At 49.6% G+C, this 17,672-nt stretch overlaps 1 protein-coding gene across 7 annotated transcripts in view; it reads left to right on the forward strand.

Annotated features, from left to right (window-relative positions):
• The window catches only part of LOC116953432 (type 2 lactosamine alpha-2,3-sialyltransferase-like), an 83,865-nt gene that overhangs the window by 17,848 nt on the left and 48,345 nt on the right, over positions 1-17,672 (forward strand). For 2 of the 7 annotated variants that reach the window (XM_076075006.1, XM_076075007.1), the window contains 3 exons: positions 875-1,022; positions 7,617-7,721; positions 16,780-16,848. In XM_076075006.1, coding sequence (XP_075931121.1) covers positions 881-1,022; positions 7,617-7,721; positions 16,780-16,848 — 316 coding nt within the window. In that variant the 5' untranslated portion in view covers positions 875-880. The remainder of the gene's footprint in view (positions 1-874; positions 1,023-7,616; positions 7,722-16,779; positions 16,849-17,672) is intronic. The other 5 variants (XM_076075008.1, XM_076075009.1, XM_032973639.2 and 2 more) reach the window with 3 other exon arrangements.

The raw sequence follows: 17,672 nt of genomic DNA on the forward strand, positions 1-17,672 counted from the left end.
ACTCTCCAATAGAGGCCTCTTCAATAGGGACTGCTCCAATAGGGACTGCTCCAATAGGGGACTCTCCAATAGGGGCCTCTTCAATAAATGCCTCTTCAATAGGGACTGCTCCAATAGGGGACTCTCCAATAGAGGCCTCTTCAATAGGGACTGCTCCAATAGGGACTGCTCCAATTGGGGACTCTTCAATAGGGGCCTCTTCAATAGGGGCCTCTTCAATAGGGGCCTCTTCAATAGAGGCCTCTTCAAAAAGGACTGCTCCAATAGGGACTGCTCCAATAGGGACTGCTCCAATAGGGGACTATTCAATAGGGACTGCTCCAATAGGGGAATCTCCAATAGGGACCTCGTCAATAGGGAGCCACTACAAGCAGTGGATTGACAAAGGCATGGAAATTGAATTACTATTAAATCGACGCTTAACCAATTGGCCGAGTAAAGTCAACAGTAGCTGTCATTGCAGTTATCAATTAAATCCTTGTCTTTGCCATAGGAGCGTGTAATTTACAGCCATGAAACTCAACTCCAATACATGCGAATGCCTTTGAGCACGTGTGCAGGGCGACAATGGAGTGACCGCCACTGAGCAGTTCCGCATCGGGTTTCGCGGCTGTGCCATACAGCTGCGCTGGCGATTCCGGGTCGTTACCGAGTGCTGTTTCGGCGCGATGTCCGACGTTTCGCTCCACGTGCCGCACTGGTAGCTTCTTCAGAAAGCGGGAGCATCTTCACGAGGGAGTTTCCCGGCACGTGCAGCGAAACGTCGGACAAGCGACACGATCCTGAAAAGCACAACGGGAAGCACTCGTGTTGTCCACCCGCCTTCCCACCTTTGCCATTTCACACTGACGGGCAGAAACTCCTGTGCCCACAGGGGTTCATGAGCCGTCAAGATCGCCCTTGGTCCCATGTTCTGCACCTTATGGCGGCGCGATGCCCCAGAAAATCCATGGTGGCGCTGGGCTGCAACATGCTCAGACCGGGAAGGAGGATTCTTCAGTCAAAACTGACCCATTGTATGAGTAAGTTTCAACCGCACCTCCGATCGCCACGCTTGGCTTGGGACGGTGCGAGAGAAGTTCAGCATGCACACGGACGACGACAAAACTCTCCACCATGGGTTTCTGGTCGCCGTGATTCATAAACACATTTCTTGGCACGTAACGATCTGGAGGTTGAAAGGATTATAGCTGGTGCAGCGGCATTATACGCTTACGCACGTGGCAATTAAATTTGTTTTGGCTGTGTCGGTCTGGTGGTGGAGGGGCTTCACGACACTAATCCGACCAGATCATTACACAGCTGCCTAACTGCCCCAAATCATCACACAGCTGCCTAACTGCCCAGATCATTACACAGCTGCCTAACTGCCCCAGATCATTACACAGCTGCCTAACTGCCCAGATCATTACACAGCTGCCTAACTGCCCCAGATCATTACACAGCTGCCTAACTGCCCCAGATCATTACACAGCTGCCTAACTGCCCCAGATCATTACACAGCTGCCTAACTGCCCCAGATCATTACACAGCTGCCTAACTGCCCCAGATCATTACACAGCTGCCTAACTGCCCAGATCATTACACAGCTGCCTAACTGCCCCAGATCATTACACAGCTGCCTAACTGCCCCAGATCATTACACAGCTGCCTAACTGCCCAGATCATCACATAGCTGCCTAACTGCCCAGATCATTACACAGCTGCCTAACTGCCCAGATCATTACACAGCTGCCTAACTGCCCCAGATCATTACACAGCAGCCTAACTGCCCCAGATCATTACACAGCTGCCTAACTGCCCCAGATCATTACACAGCTGCCTAACTGCCCAGATCATCACACAGCTGCCTAACTGCCCCAGATCATCACACAGCTGCCTAACTGCCCAGATCATCACACAGCTGCCTAACTGCCCCAGATCATCACACAGCTGCCTAACTGCCCAGATCATTACACAGCTGCCTAACTGCCCCAGATCATTACACAGCTGCCTAACTGCCCCAGATCATTACACAGCTGCCTAACTGCCCCAGATCATTACACAGCAGCCTAACTACCCCAGATCATTACACAGAAGCCTAACTGCCCAAAAAATCTGTTATGAATCTTAAATGACGGTGACTGGATTGAGTTTGGTTTCCTCGCACGCACGCATGCCCCCTTCCTTTTACGCAAATGACTCCGGCGAATCAAATTCGGGTTATTCGCGCAGCTTCGCGTGGCACTGCACGATGCCCGACATTTCGCTCGTGGAAGCTTCTTCAGGAGCCGGTAGCTGGGTCGCAGTCGCTCCGCGCCGAGGCTGCGGTGTGCAGGGCCGGATTAACGCCACGGATTGAGGGGCCGCAACCAGGAAACCTCAGAGACTGTGGGTCCCTCCCAGAAATATCCACACCGCATTATAAACCCGTTTTCATCAACGGTTAAACGCAATAATGTGGCACTAGGATACATCCCACTGGTGATTTGGCAATCGGAAGGCGTTAGATTTGTATTACGACCAGATAAGTGCCACAGTTAAGCGGCAAGTGTTTTGTATCCAATGGTGATTTGGCTTTTTCCATTCGTGCATCGCGCTTCATTTAAAAAGAAAAAAAAAACTGCGAGCTGAAATATTTGAAAGTGAATGACGGTGATGGGATTGGCATCGCGGCGTGGGTGGGGATTAAATGGTGCAAGGTGGGACTTGAACGGACGTACAAACAGGGCCCCTCCCCGCCGACCAAATAAGTGAAAACAGCCGCGGGCCCCCCCTGAAACTTAATCCATCCTTGTGGGTGCCGGCGGTGTTCCACGAGAGGGTGCTGAGAGTCGTCGCGGTGCAACGGGCTTTAAGGCGCCGGTTCGATTCCGTCTCTCGGCGCGCGGTTGGAACGACGGTGCGAGTTTCTTAAATACACCCCCCCCCCCCACACCTTAATACACATCACAATACATCATCATCAGCTATGATCGATCCACTGCTGGATGACGCCTCTCGCGATGGCGCGACGCGGCGATCCACAGGAACCGATCTCGTCGCCACGCCCTGCTCGGGTTGGACGTCCCCTCGCACGAGCAACCGAATCCACCGCTCCGTCTCCCCTGTGGCTGGGCGGCGTCCCCCTCGCTCCGCCGTCACCCCTTGCCGCGCTCGCCGCATGTCGTCGTTGCTCTCGACCCGTCGGCCATCGGCTCTTCCAGCCGTGGCACGTCCGGTCACATATTGTGCACGCGCGCAAAAAAATTAATGTATTTTCAAGTAAAAATTCAGATAATTCTGCCGTGGTGCCTGTGAGCCAGTTCGCCCTTTGCAAAGGGGCAACGCAGCCTTGTTTTGAACGCCGCCTTGACCTTTGTAAATTGCGTTCTTGCGCAAATTTTGCAGATGTTTCGAGGGTAGTGGCTAAGCGAATGGCGGTGAAGTGAGAGCAACACCTCCAGCTCGGCGCGACATTAATCGGTGTAACTCGTGTAAGGCGCGTGATAATCGTACCTTCTTGTTTTGGCAAAAAAAGATGGTGATATCACGGGCACTTGATGCTGCTCACGCGATTTAATCATTGAAAGTGACGAGAAATCTCGCGGCAGCAGTAAAGTTCATTTTTTTGTCCTTCCGAGCTGGTGGTCTGGATGAGGCTGAGTATGCAGTCACATCTGCTCGTATGTAGTTTGTAAATAAATAGTCACGGAAAGTATTTATGGAGACTGGCAATGGAGGCTCACTTGCTTCAATGTCTCACCGGGCCAAATCGTGTGCGATGTCCAAAATTGACGCCACGGTCGCATTAACAATGAGGCCTCTGATGAACGTTTACAAAGTCATTGACGGCCACTGTGGTTATATGACGTCTAAATAGAGACGTTGCAAATGCACCGCTGTGCCGCGCGCCGGCAATGCTGCGCGCGCCAGGGCAACATCCTTCCGGCTGCAAACGACTCAATTTGGAGTATACACAGCGGCAATAGTCGTCCCCTACTGGCAGACTGATGCCCGCTTGCAGGCCCAGTGCTGAGTCACCTTGTGCCGCACAGAGAGAGCTGCCACTGGGGGTGGGGGGGGGGTGCCGATTTCAAACGTAAAGTGCTCTGAGACGCCCGGGCGTATTAAGAAGGTGGTTCCATCAGAAACAAATTGTTAACGACGTTCTTCTTGCAAATGCACCGCTGTGTTTTGGAATGCTGGTGTTTCGGAGGTGTGTCCATCTGTGTATCCCACAGTGCGTCGCTCCGTCTATCTGAGGATTGTACAGAGAATATTCTTACACGAAAAAATTACAAAGCCTGAACCAATCGCCGAAGAAACGCTCCCCTCCGCTTACCAACTGCGCTGGTCACGCATCTCTACTTTTACGGCAAGGTTGGCAGCGAACTGCTTTAAAAAGAAAAAAAAACTCATCGATCTGCGCCAAGTTAGCGTTAGGCTGTGAGAAAGAACAACGTGCAGCCCCGCGATTACTGGCTCCTCCATTCCTATTGTTCTTGTTGTTTGATATTTTTAGTAACTGTTGTTGCTCGCGTGGCTATATCGCGCCCGTGGCGTCGCGTGCGCACAGCGGCGCTTCCGCAGCTCACGGCGAGCGCCCGAGATGATCTCGCGTGGTGCACGGACACAATCGACGGGAAAACTGCAGCAGCAGCATTAGTAGCGCCACTGACGCCTTCGAGTTCAACCCCCCCCCCCCCCCCCCCCCCCCGGCTATGTCGCGATCGCTCCTATCGGCCGAATTAATTCTCCGTTAAGAAGAGATCCGGCCCGCTCTCCTACGCCGTCCGGATACGCGGCAGTCCCCCCCCATAGACTTCTAAGCCGTCGAGTTGACGGCCTACCGATGGCGGTTGGACCGTGCTGCTGTCGAGATGGAGAAGGGGTGAACGCAGGGGGGAGGGAGGATTAAGAAACTCGCACCGGTGATTCAACTGCCGCGCCCGCGAGATCAAACCGAACCGGACCAGATCGGATCGGACCGGCGACCTCGGGGATTGCGAATCCAGCATGGGGCCACCTCACGAACACCGCTGCCGCATCGCGCCCTGCCGCGATGCCGCAGCGGTGTTCGGAGTGCCGAGTGTCCCCGCCGTGCGCCTTTCCCGCTCTGGTGTCGTGGGTGAGCTGTCGTGGGTGAGCTGTCGTGGGTGAGCTGTCGTGGGTGAGCTGCCGCTGTCGCACGCCGCGTCGGGGTCGTGATCTTCTCGCGAGGCCTGCGAATGTTTGCACGGCGGCGATGCTGGGAGGTGGGGGGGACAACACACAACGCGCTTTATTAATTTAAAGAGGCCTGCATGGGTCTTTGGTGATTTGACACTCGATGGAAAATATGGTTGTACTCATGCGTTTTAATCCGTTCTTTCACAGGGTGACCGAAAGTTGTGTATGTGCGTAGATTAGGGAGCGGTGGTGTAGCGGTTAGTGTGCTGCGCTATGAACCTGGCGACCCGGGTTTGATTCCCGCTCAAGGCCAACAGCAGTGACGATTATCTAAACCGGCCCTGGGCATCCCCTCGGTCGACTCAACCTCAAATGAGTACCTGGTGTGGTGTAAACATCGCCACTGGGGAGACAAAGGCGGCCGGGCGTAGTGTTGGCCACTCACCCCCTCGTGTGCCGTGCCGGCCTTTATAGGTGCTCGCTAACAGCACTTGCTCCTACAGTCTGTTAAGGCTAGACGAGGGATCTCTGTCTTTGTAGACTGAGTGAGTGAGTAAGTGAGTGAATTTATGAGCGAATGGGTGAACGAGTCAATGAATGAGTGAGCGAATGAATGGGTGAACGAAAGAGGGTGAGTGGGTGCCCAGAGCCATGCATGCGTGGATGTGACAGTGGGTTAAAGGGTGAGTTGGAGAGCGGAGTTAGTGACTATGTAGATTAGTTAGATGGGCGAGCGGGTTAGAGTCAGCGCGTGAGGCAGAGAGCGAGTGGGAGAGTGCGAGTGAGTGATCGATGACAAATATTTATTATATATTGTGAAGGTATTAGAAATGTATGCGCAAGAGCTTTGTTTCAGTGGGAGCTGCTCTCCGGGAGCCGAGCTCAGTAAGACATTGTCCCACCTGCTGGGGGCTCAGGAAAAACAACTCCGTGAGGAATAAATCGCAAATTGACGCACGAACGAGCCGAGGTTGTGGGAGTGAGGGATCGGCAGTGAGTGGCCCACGTGGGACGTGTCAATTGAGCCGTTCGGTTTGAAGAAGAAGAGGAAGAAGAAGAAGAAGAAGATCACCACTCCGATCTTAAGCGAGCCGGCGGAGGCGGGGATGAGGTGGAGAGCCGATGGACGGACGAATGAATAATTGAGACGCGCGCATGTGCATGTGTGTGTGCGTGGGTGTTCGTGTGTGCGCGCGTGCGTGTGCGTGCGTGTGTGTGCATGTGTGTGTGCGTGACCGGCTCCGGTTTAGCAGCAGAGGTCTCACTCCGAATCAGTCGAGCGGCAATATCTTTTCATCGGTTGCGTAATGCTGTGTGGAAGCTACCTGGTCTGTCGCTCCGCATGAAGCTACAGGTCTTCTCAGCCACGGCCATTCCCTCCCTTCTCTACGCTTGTGAAACGTGGACCCCCCTAATGGAACATCTTCGCCGGTTAGAAACATTTAATCTGGCCTGCCTACGATCCATCCTGGGTTTAACCAGGATGCATTGTGTGAGGAGCTCACAAATCATTGAAAGATCTGGGCAAAGTCCGATCGGTGAGCTCCTCCGGCAGGCAAGGCTGCGTTGGCTGCATCATGTAGCCCGCATGCCCAGCCACCGCATGCCTAAACAGCTTTTGTTCGGCCGGATAGAGGGGGTTAAACGGGCGCGGCACGGGCTAGAGACGAGATGGAGTGATGTGGTACAGGAGGACGTGCTGCTGAGTGGACTTGCCGATGACTGGTACCAGCGGTGTCAAGATCGGCCTCAGTGGAGGAGGCTCGTGAAGGATGCTACTGGGCAGTTGGAGGCAGTCGCCCTCCAACAACAACGGAGGGCAGAGGAGCGACGCTCACAACAACGAGCGGAGCGCCGGGTGGCTAAAGCACAGCAAGTTGGCACAGTAGGGGGCACAGGTGGTGCATCAGCCAGTCGTCTCAGTCAGTCGACCCGTGGCACCTGGGTCTGCCCCGTGACCTCCTGCCAGCGGCCATTCGACACTTCATGTGACCTCAAGGTGCACATAGCCTGGCACAATCGTCGTGGTGACGTCACTGCCACTTAGTGGCGAATTGCGGTTGCTGTTGCTTTGCGTGAGTGCTCATGCGTGTGTGTGTGTGTGCGTGTACTTTCGTGTGTGTGCGTGAGTGCCTGTGTGTGCGTGCGCACAGACGATAGCGAACTCGGGAATCCCGGCGAGCGCGCGCCTGACCAAACTTTTCCCCATCTCCCGCAATTGGCCGCTCGGCTGCCTCTAAGCCGCCTCCTCCCCCGCCCCCCCCCCCGAGGCAACATTTTCCTGCCCCCTCACGAACAACAACAACAACAACGCGGCTTCGTGGCTTTCGTCGGCGCAGTGGCAGCGAGCGAGAGGCGGGGGGGGGGTGGAGTGGAGGGTAGGGGGGTGGAGGCTGAGCGATGGTTTAAAAAGGGACGCGGTGATCGACTGGAAGCCCCCCTCGGTCCAGGCTGACGCTCCGGTGAAATCTCCACCCACCTCGCAGGGATGAAGATGAATAAGGCGGTGCGTGTCGGGATTGCGGCGCTGGTGCTCGTGTGCCTTTACAACGTCTTCCAAGTCACCACGTGGCTGGGGGCCTGGGCCGAAGGTATGTGGCTGCGGCGGAAATCGTTGTGGTTGGCCATTGTTGTTAACGACCTCGCCTGGTGTGCAGGAGGTTGTGGGTTCGATCCCGACCTGACACGTGCTCTACATTTTGAGTTTGCGGTGTCTCTCTCCCCGTGGTCGCATGGATTTTTCTCCAGGTCCTCTGGTTTTGCCCTCCGCATTTAGAATTAACATCACGCGTTCAGAGTATTTGGCTGCTATAAACTTCCACGTGATGATGAGCCACTTCGTTGGGCTATCATTTGTGGCCAGGTCGCTTCCGTAAAAGAGCTGTATAGCTCAGTGGGCCTTACCCGGTAAAATAAAAAAAATTCATCGTCTCCGTCGCCGGCATTATTATTCATTGCGTCAACGCCGTTGTCACCCGCAGGCGAAGCTGTAATCAGCATCCTCGCCATCCTCAATCATCATTACCATCCTTATCGCCATCCTCTGCACCTTCTTCATCACCACGCTAATCACCATCATCATTATCCTCATCATCACCATCCTCATCATCATCCTCACCATCTTCATCTTCCTCACTATCCTCATCACCATCCTAATCTTCATCACCACGCTCATCACCATCCTCATCACCATCCTCATCAACGTTGCATGCTATGCAGAAGGGACATTGCCTGAAATGTCACCTGAAGTCTATTTTTTTTCTTTTAAGGCCATTGCATTGTTGATTAATGTGTTGAGTTGCGTTCATTATTGGTGGCATCATTATTACTGTGCTCATCGGCATTAAAGCTGTAAACTAGGACACCGTCGTCGTTATCATCATCGCTCGTGACCTCATCGTCATTATCAGAATTAATAAAAAACAGGAGGAGGATTTCTCCACAACTCTGGCTGTCACCTGATGATGCTGGTTATTGTTGTAATTACCGGCGAAACGTCACGGTACTCGAATTGTAAATGTTGAAGTGGATTTACTCTCCAATACACAACCGCTTAGTGCTGAACTAGTAAGTAATTGGCACCTTTTATCTACATGACCAACCTTTACCACTCTTTGGTTATTTCGGTAAAGACACGTAGGTCCAAAATAAAATAAAAAATAATATATGACAACGTTTCGATCGCAACATAAGCGGTCGTCCTCAGGTGTAAAAAATAATCCAGCAGTGGAACTGCTGAACCAGGAAGAACACAGCGAGAGAGCCGTTACAACAAGAGGCTATATATGTGGCGAAGGGCAAGCAGGCAGGGTCTGAGCTGGAAAGGAATTCTATCCCCGCACACAAGCACGTCAGTTGTGTTAGTGGGGGAGATTAGGGTGAGAGAGATTAGGGAGAGAGATTAGCATGAAATGAGCTTCCGTCGCTGCATAAGAGTATCGTCCCCGCATATGCGCACAACAGCAGTGTTAATTGGAGATTAGCACTATGTTGATGGGAGAGATTAGGCAGGGAGATTAGGGGAATTAGCAAGTTAATGTCATGTCTATGTGTAACACAAGCTGCGGTGCTGCCAACTGCGCTGTGACGGGCAAGCGCGTACACGTAAGAGAACCACAGCAACGGTGGTCGCGCCAGTGAGACACACAGCCCATCACACAGCCAGAACCATCGATACATCGAGGCTAAGGGAGCAGAGGTGGCCATGTTAGTGAGACCCCAGCCCGTTAATGCAGAGGCACCCAACAGGGCAATGCAAATCAGAGAGTCGGAGATAACAGCCAAACGGCAGGGAAGAATGGAAGCCCCACAGCAAGTTACGACTTTGCTTGGTTAATAATGTCCTGCCAATGATTGCTCAGCTTATACCCATCTTCTCGGTTGAAATTGTCTCTGTGTTTATATATCTGGATGGCTTCATGGACAAATCTTTGATGGTAGTCCGAAGGTTTTCAGAGTACGTTGGTCTCGGAAAAAAACAATATTGTGCGAGCCCACTGCATTATAACAATGATCAGCCATGGCAGAGGTATTGGTTCTGCCATGTTTCAAATCTGCCTTGTGTTCGCGAACACGGTCCACGACATGTCGTTTCGTTTCCCCAATGTAACTGCTGGCGCAGACACAACTTAGTTTGTAGACACCAGGATATTGCATGTCAGGAATGACATCCTTCACAGATGGGATCAGAGCACCAATTTTTGGAGTCATCTGGTCGAGCACCAATTGGGTCAAGGCTCAAAAGAAAGCCGTCCCTTGGTGTGGACCAATCAGTTTCAATGACAATGCATATATTATCATAGTATATTTTTGTTTGCATTTTGACTGCAGGTATTGTGGTTAATGCAGACATTAATCCTCGTAAAAAGGTTTCAGTTTTGTTTCCAGAAAAAAAGGGGAAAAATCCTATTATTAATGTCATCTCTCTTTTTCAATTGAGCGAGTTCAGAACGCTCGTCCCTGCTGATGTTACTAATGGGTTTCCTGGCGTTTTTGAGGATAGCGGCGATTTCAGATCTTGCCACATCTGCTGGGATGTGACCCAAACCTTGTGAGGGCTACGTCAACCTGGGCAATGATATCATCCACTGTGATGTTGTTTGGGGGTGACTGCAAAATTCAGCCCTCTAGCTAGTACTGATTTTAGGCTATCGGAAATTGGGCTGTTACTCTGATTGATGACAATCTTGTTAACATCTAACTTTTTAACGTGTGGATCTGGCTTCTTTTTTGACAGGATGTTGAATTTAGCAATTAGGTTAACTTTACATTTGGTTGACATTGTCACGGCAAAAGAAACAGTCATGTTATCTACAAGGTCCCAATCAGATGTGGGCATTTTATTTGTTAATGCTAAGTGTGATTGTAAGAGACATTTGTCTAAATTATCAATTTCAAAACGTAGCAGTCTTATCCTCTCTGAGATTAGCAATAGGCTAGCTTTGAACAAGATCCATTTAGCGTTAGGAGAAGTGATAGCAGCAGATGTGAGTGTAAATGCAATCGGTATTACCTTGTTGTCGCGGCATCTCTTTAGAAAGGTGAGCCACTCGATCAGGTGAGCCTTCTTGTCTCGCAGTCTGTTAAAAGCTCTGACAGATGTGTGAAAACGCTCCCCGTAGAGGCGGTTCAATCTTAATTTGAAGTTTTCGTGGCTGCAGGAATCCATACTCTTTGGTTCTTTCGCTAAAGTCACGTAGGTTGAAAAATAGAATGAAATAAAATAATATATCACGACGTTTCGATCGCAACACAAGCAATCGTCCTCAGGCGGAAAAAATAATCCAGCAGTGGAACTCCTGAACCAGGAAGAACACAGCGAGAGAGCCGTTACAACAACAAGAGGTTATAGATGTGGTGAAGGAAGTACACAGCGAGAGAGCTGTTACAACAACAAGAGGTTATAGATGTAGTGAAGGAAGAACACAGCGAGAGAGCTGTTGCAACAACAAGACATTATAGATGTAGTGAAGGGTGAACACAGCGAGAGAGCTGTTACAACAACAAGGAGGTTATAGATGTAGTGAAGGGTGAACACAGCGAGAGAGCTGTTACAACAACAAGGAGGTTATAGATGAAGTGAAGGAAGAACACAGCGAGAGAGCTGTTACAACAACAAGGAGGTTATAGATGAAGTGAAGGAAGAACACAGCGAGAGAGCTGTTACAACAACGAGGTTATAGATGTAGTGAAGGAAGTACACAGCGAGAGAGCTGTTACAACAACAAGACGTTATAGATGTAGTGAAGGAAGAACACAGCGAGAGAGCTGTTACAACAACAAGGAGGTTATAGATGTAGTGAAGGAAGAACACAGCGAGAGAGCTGTTACAACAACAAGACGTTATAGATGTAGTGAAGGGTGAACACAGCGAGAGAGCTGTTACAACAATAAGGAGGTTATAGATGTAGTGAAGGAAGAACACAGTGAGAGAGCTGTTACAACAACAAGACGTTATAGATGTAGTGAAGGAAGAACACAGCGAGAGAGCTGTTACAACAACAAGAGGTTATAGATGTAGTGAAGGAAGAACACAGCGAGAGAGCTGTTACAACAACAAGAGGTTATAGATGTAGTGAAGGAAGAACACAGCGAGAGAGCTGTTACAACAACAAGACGTTATAGATGTAGTGAAGGAAGTACACAGCGAGAGAGCTGTTACAACAACAAGACGTTATAGATGTAGTGAAGGAAGAACACAGTGAGAGAGCTGTTACAACAACAAGACGTTATATATGTGGCGAAGGGCAAGCAGGCAGGGTCTGAGCTGGAAAGGAATTCCATCCCCGCACACAAGCACGTCAGTTGTGTTAGTGGGGGAGATTAGGGTGAGAGAGATTAGCATGAAATGAGCTTCCGTCGCTGCATAAGAGTATCGTCCCCGCATATGCGCACAACAGCAGTGTTAATTGGAGATTAGCACTATGTTGATGGGAGAGATTAGGCAGGGAGATTAGGGGAATTAGCAAGTTAATGTCATGTCTATGTGTAACACAAGCTGCGGTGCTGCCAACTGCGCTGTGACGGGCAAGCGCGTACACGCAAGAGAACCACAGCAATGGTGGTCGCGCCAGTGAGACACACAGCCCATCACACAGCCAGAACCATCGATACATCGAGGCTAAGGGAGCAGAGGTGGCCATGTTAGTGAGACCCCAGCCCGTTAATGCAGAGGCACCCAACAGGGCAATGCAAATCAGAGAGTCGGAGATAACAGCCAAACGGCAGGGAAGAATGGAAGCCCCACAGCAAGTTACGACTTTGCTTGGTTAATAATGTCCTTCCAATGATTGCTCAGCTTATACCCATCTTCTCGGTTTAAATTGTCTCTGTGTTTATATATCTGGATGGCTTCATGGACAAATCTTTGATGGTAGTCCGAAGGTTTTCAGAGTACGTTGGTCTCGGAAAAAAACAATATTGTGCGAGCCCACTGCATTATAACAATGATCAGCCACGGCAGAGGTATTGGTTCTGCCATGTTTCAAATCTGCCTTGCGTTCGCGAACACGGTCCACGACATGTCGTTTCGTTTCCCCAATGTAACTGCTGACGCAGACACAACTTAGTTTGTAGACACCAGGATATTGCATGTCAGGAATGACATCCTTCACAGATGGGATCAGAGCACCAATTTTTGGAGTCATCTGGTCGAGCACCAATTGGGTCAAGGCTCAAAAGAAAGCCGTCCCTTGGTGTGGACCAATCAGTTTCAATGACAATGCATATATTATCATAGTATGTTTTTGTTTGCGTTTTGACTGCAGGTATTGTGGTTAATGCAGAAATTAATCCTTGTAAAAAGGTTTCAGTTTTGTTTCCAGAAAAAATGGGGAAAAATCCTATTATTAATGTCATCTCTCTTTTTCAATTGAGCGAGTTCAGAACGCTCGTCCCTGCTGATGTTACTAATGGGTTTCCTGGCGTTTTTGAGGATAGCGGCGATTTCAGATCTTGCCACATCTGCTGGGATGTGACCCAAACCTTGTGAGGGCTACATCAACCTGGGCAATGATATCATCCACTGTGATGTTGTTTGGGGGTGACTGCAAAATTCAGCCCTCTAGCTAGTACCGATTTTAGGCTATCGGAAATTGGGCTGTTACTCTGATTGATGACAATCTTGTTAACATCTAACTTTTTAACGTGTGGATCTGGCTTCTTTTTTGACAGGATGTTGAATTTAGCAATTAGGTTAACTTTACATTTGGTTGACATTGTCACGGCAAAAGAAACAGTCATGTTATCTACAAGGTCCCAATCAGATGTGGACATTTTATTTGTTAATGCTAAGTGTGATTGTAAGAGACATTTGTCTAAATTATCAATTTCAAAACGTAGCGGTCTTATCCTCTCTGAGATTAGCAATAGGCTAGCTTTGAACAAGATCCATTTAGCGTTAGGAGAAGTGATAGCAGCAGATGTGAGTGTAAATGCAATCGGTATTACCTTGTTGTCGCGGCATCTCTTTAGAAAGGTGAGCGACTCGATCAGGTGAGCCTTCTTGTCTCGCAGTCTGTAAAAAGCTCTAACAGATGTGTGAAAACGCTCCCCGTAGAGGCGGTTCAATCTTAATTTGAAGTTTTCGTGGCTGCAGGAATCCATACTCTTTGGTTCTTTCACTAAAGTCACGTAGGTTGAAAAATAAAATGAAATAAAATAATATATCACGACGTTTCGATCGCAACACAAGCAATCGTCCTCAGGCGGAAAAAATAATCCAGCAGTGGAACTCCTGAACCAGGAAGAACACAGCGAGAGAGCTGTTACAACAACAAGGAGGTTATAGATGTAGTGAAGGAAGAACACAGCGAGAGAGCTGTTACAACAACGAGGTTATAGATGTAGTGAAGGAAGTACACAGCGAGAGAGCTGTTACAACAACAAGACGTTATAGATGTAGTGAAGGAAGTACACAGCGAGAGAGCTGTTACAACAACAAGACGTTATAGATGTAGTGAAGGAAGAACACAGCGAGAGAGCTGTTACAACAACAAGACGTTATAGATGTAGTGAAGGGTGAACACAGCGAGAGAGCTGTTACAACAACAAGACGTTATAGATGTAGTGAAGGGTGAACACAGCGAGAGAGCCTTTACAACAACAAGACGTTATAGATGTAGTGAAGGAAAAACACAGCGAGAGAGCTGTTACAACAACAATACGTTATAGATGTAGTGAAGGAAGAACACAGCGAGAGAGCTGTTACAACAACAAGGAGGTTATAGATGTAGTGAAGGAGGAACACAGCGAGAGAGCTGTTACAACAACAAGACGTTATAGATGTAGTGAAGGGTGAACACAGCGAGAGAGCTGTTACAACAACAAGACGTTATAGATGTAGTAAAGGAAGATCACAGCGAGAGAGCTGTTACAACAACAAGGAGGTTATAGATGTAGTGAAGGGTGAACACAGCGAGAGAGCTGTTACAACAACAAGGAGGTTATAGATGTAGTGAAGGAAGAACACAGCGAGAGAGCTGTTACAACAAGACGTTATAGATGTAGTGAAGGGTGAACACAGCGAGAGAGCTGTTACAACAACAAGACGTTATAGATGTAGTGAAGGAAGAACACAGCGAGAGAGCTGTTACAACAACAAGGAGGTTATAGATGTAGTGAAGGGTGAACACAGCGACAGAGCTGTTACAACAAGACGTTATAGATGTAGTGAAGGAAGAACACAGCGAGAGAGCTGTTACAACAACAAGACGTTATAGATGTAGTGAAGGAAGAACACAGCGAGAGAGCTGTTACAACAACAAGACGTTATAGATGTAGTGAAGGAGGAACTCAGTGAGAGAGCTGTTACAACAACAAGACGTTATAGATGTAGTGAAGGAAAAACACAGCGAGAGAGCTGTTACAACAACAAGACGTTTTAGATGTAGTGAAGGAAAAACACAGCGAGAGAGCTGTTACAACAACAAGACGTTATAGATGTGGTGAAGGGCAAGCAGGCGGGGTCTGAGCTGGAAAGGAATTCCATCCCCGCACGCTAGCACGTCAGTTGTGTTAATTGGGGGAGATTAGAGAGAGAGATTAGCATGAAATGAGCTTCCGTCACTGCATAAGAGTATCATCCCCGCATATGCGCACAACAGCAGTATTAATGGGAGTTTAGCACTATTAACATAACTGACGTGCGGGGATGGAATTCCTTCCCAGCTCAGACCCTGTCTGCTTGCCCTTCACCACATCTATAACGTCTTGTTGTTGTAACAGCTCTCTCGCTGTGTTCTTCCTTTACTGCATCTATAACGTCTTGTTGTTGTAACAGCTCTCTCGCTGTGTTCTTCCTTTACTACATCTATAACGTCTTGTTGTTGTAACAGCTCTCTCGCTGTGTTCTTCCTTTACTACATCTATAACGTCTTGTTGTTGTAACAGCTCTCTCGCTGTGTTCTTCCTTCACTACATCTATAACCTCCTTGTTGTTGTAACAGCTCTCTCGCTGTGATCTTCCTTCACTACATCTATAACGTCTTGTTGTTGTAACAGCTCTCTCGCTGTGTTCCTCCTTCACTACATCTATAACGTCTTGTTGTTGTAACAGCTCTCTCGCTGTGTTCACCCTTCACTACATCTATAACGTCTTGTTGTTGTAACAGCTCTCTCGCTGTGATCACCCTTCACCACATCTATAACGTCTTGTTGTTGTAACAGCTCTCTCGTTGTGTTCTTCCTTCACTACATCTATAACGTCTTGTTGTTGTAACAGCTCTCTCGCTGTGTTCACCCTTCACTACATCTATAACGTCTTGTTGTTGTAACAGCTCTCTCGCTGTGTTCTTCCTTCACCACATCTATAACCTCTTTGTTGTTGCAACAGCTCTCTCGCTGTGTTCTTCCTTCACTACATCTATAACGTCTTGTTGTTGTAACAGCTCTCTCGCTGTGTACTTCCTTCACCACATCTATAACCTCCTTGTTGTTGTAACAGCTCTCTCGCTGTGTTTTTCCTTCACCACATCTATAACCTCTTGTTGTTGTAACAGCTCTCTCGCTGTGTTCTTCCTTCACCACATCTATAACCTCTTGTTGTTGTAACAGCTCTCTCGCTGTGTTCTTCCTTCACTACATCTATAACCTCCTTGTTGTAACAGCTCTCTCGCTGTGTTTTTCCTTCACCACATCTATAACCTCTTGTTGTTGTAACAGCTCTCTCGCTGTGATCTTCCTGGTTCAGGAGTTCCACTGCTGGATTTATTTTTCTGCCTGAGGAGGACCGCTTGTGTTGCGATCGAAACGTCGTGATTTATTATTATTTTTATTTTATTCTATTTTTCTACCTACGTGACTTTACCGAAAGAACCAAAGAGTATTGATTCCTGCAGCCACGAAAACTTCAAATTAAGATTGAGCCTTTCTAGTTGGTTGTGTCGGTTAGTGGCGGGTTTTACGACACATTTATATTTACGCGATTTAACTAAAAATCCTCGATTATGGATAATATTGGTCGCGAAAGCCTACTACCACGTGTTAAACTGCAATGGAATAGCCAACAATTCCACAATAATCGAAATCACAATCTCCATCATCAAATGAATCAACACCTTCACACCACCACCACCACCACCGTCGCAGATTGCCGTGACAAAGAGCGCCCGGCATCTCCAGCTTCAATTATTTGTCTGTGCCTGTGGACAGAGGCAGCGATCATCATCGTCAACCATCGTCAACCATCGTCAACCTTCGTCATCATCGAGAGGCAGACAGGTGGGCTCGTTGCTTGATTTCAGCCCGGCTCTGTCTGCGTTATCAACCCTTAAAATATTTCCTTCCCGGCACACCACAACCACCATAACTCTCGCTACAACAAAAACACACGGTGTCACGGGCACTGATTTGACCAAACGTCCCAATGTCAAAACAAAGAAAAATTACCTGCAAATGACTCAACCGAAATTACACATCGCAACATTGCCCACCGCCCCCGCCCCGACTGCTGCGATAACGCAAAGTCACACGGTGGTGGTGGGGTACAACGTGGGTGGTGGGGTACAACGTGGGTGGTGGGGTACGGCGTGGGTGGTGGGGTACGGCGTGGGTGGTGGGTACGGCGTGGGTGGTGGGGTACGGCGTGGGTGGTGGGGTACAACGTGGGTGGTGGGGTACGGCGTGGGTGGTGGGTACGGCGTGGGTGGTGGGGTACGGCGTGGGTGATGGGGTACAACGTGGGTGGTGGGTACGGCGTGGGTGATGGGGTACAACGTGGGTGGTGGGGTACGGCGTGGGTGGTGGGGTACGGCGTGGGTGGTGGGGTACGGCGTGGGTGGTGGGGTACAACGTGGGTGGTGGGGTACGGCGTGGGTGGTGGGGTACGGCGTGGGTGGTGGGGTACGGCGTGGGTGGTGGGGTACGGCGTGGGTGGTGGGGTACGGCGTGGGTGGTGGGGTACGGCGTGGGTGGTGGGGTACGGCGTGGGTGGTGGGGTACAACGTGGGTGGTGGGGTACGGGCGTGGGTGGTGGGGTACGGCGTGGGTGGTGGGGTACGGCGTGGGTGGTGGGGTACGGCGTGGGTGGTGGGTACGGCGTGGGT

Source organism: Petromyzon marinus, chromosome 51, assembly GCF_048934315.1.
Source record: "Petromyzon marinus isolate PM22_M1 ecotype Great Lakes invasive population chromosome 51, UKy_Petmar_22M1.pri1.0, whole genome shotgun sequence".
In the NCBI taxonomy this organism is placed as follows: Eukaryota; Metazoa; Chordata; class Hyperoartia; order Petromyzontiformes; family Petromyzontidae; genus Petromyzon; species Petromyzon marinus.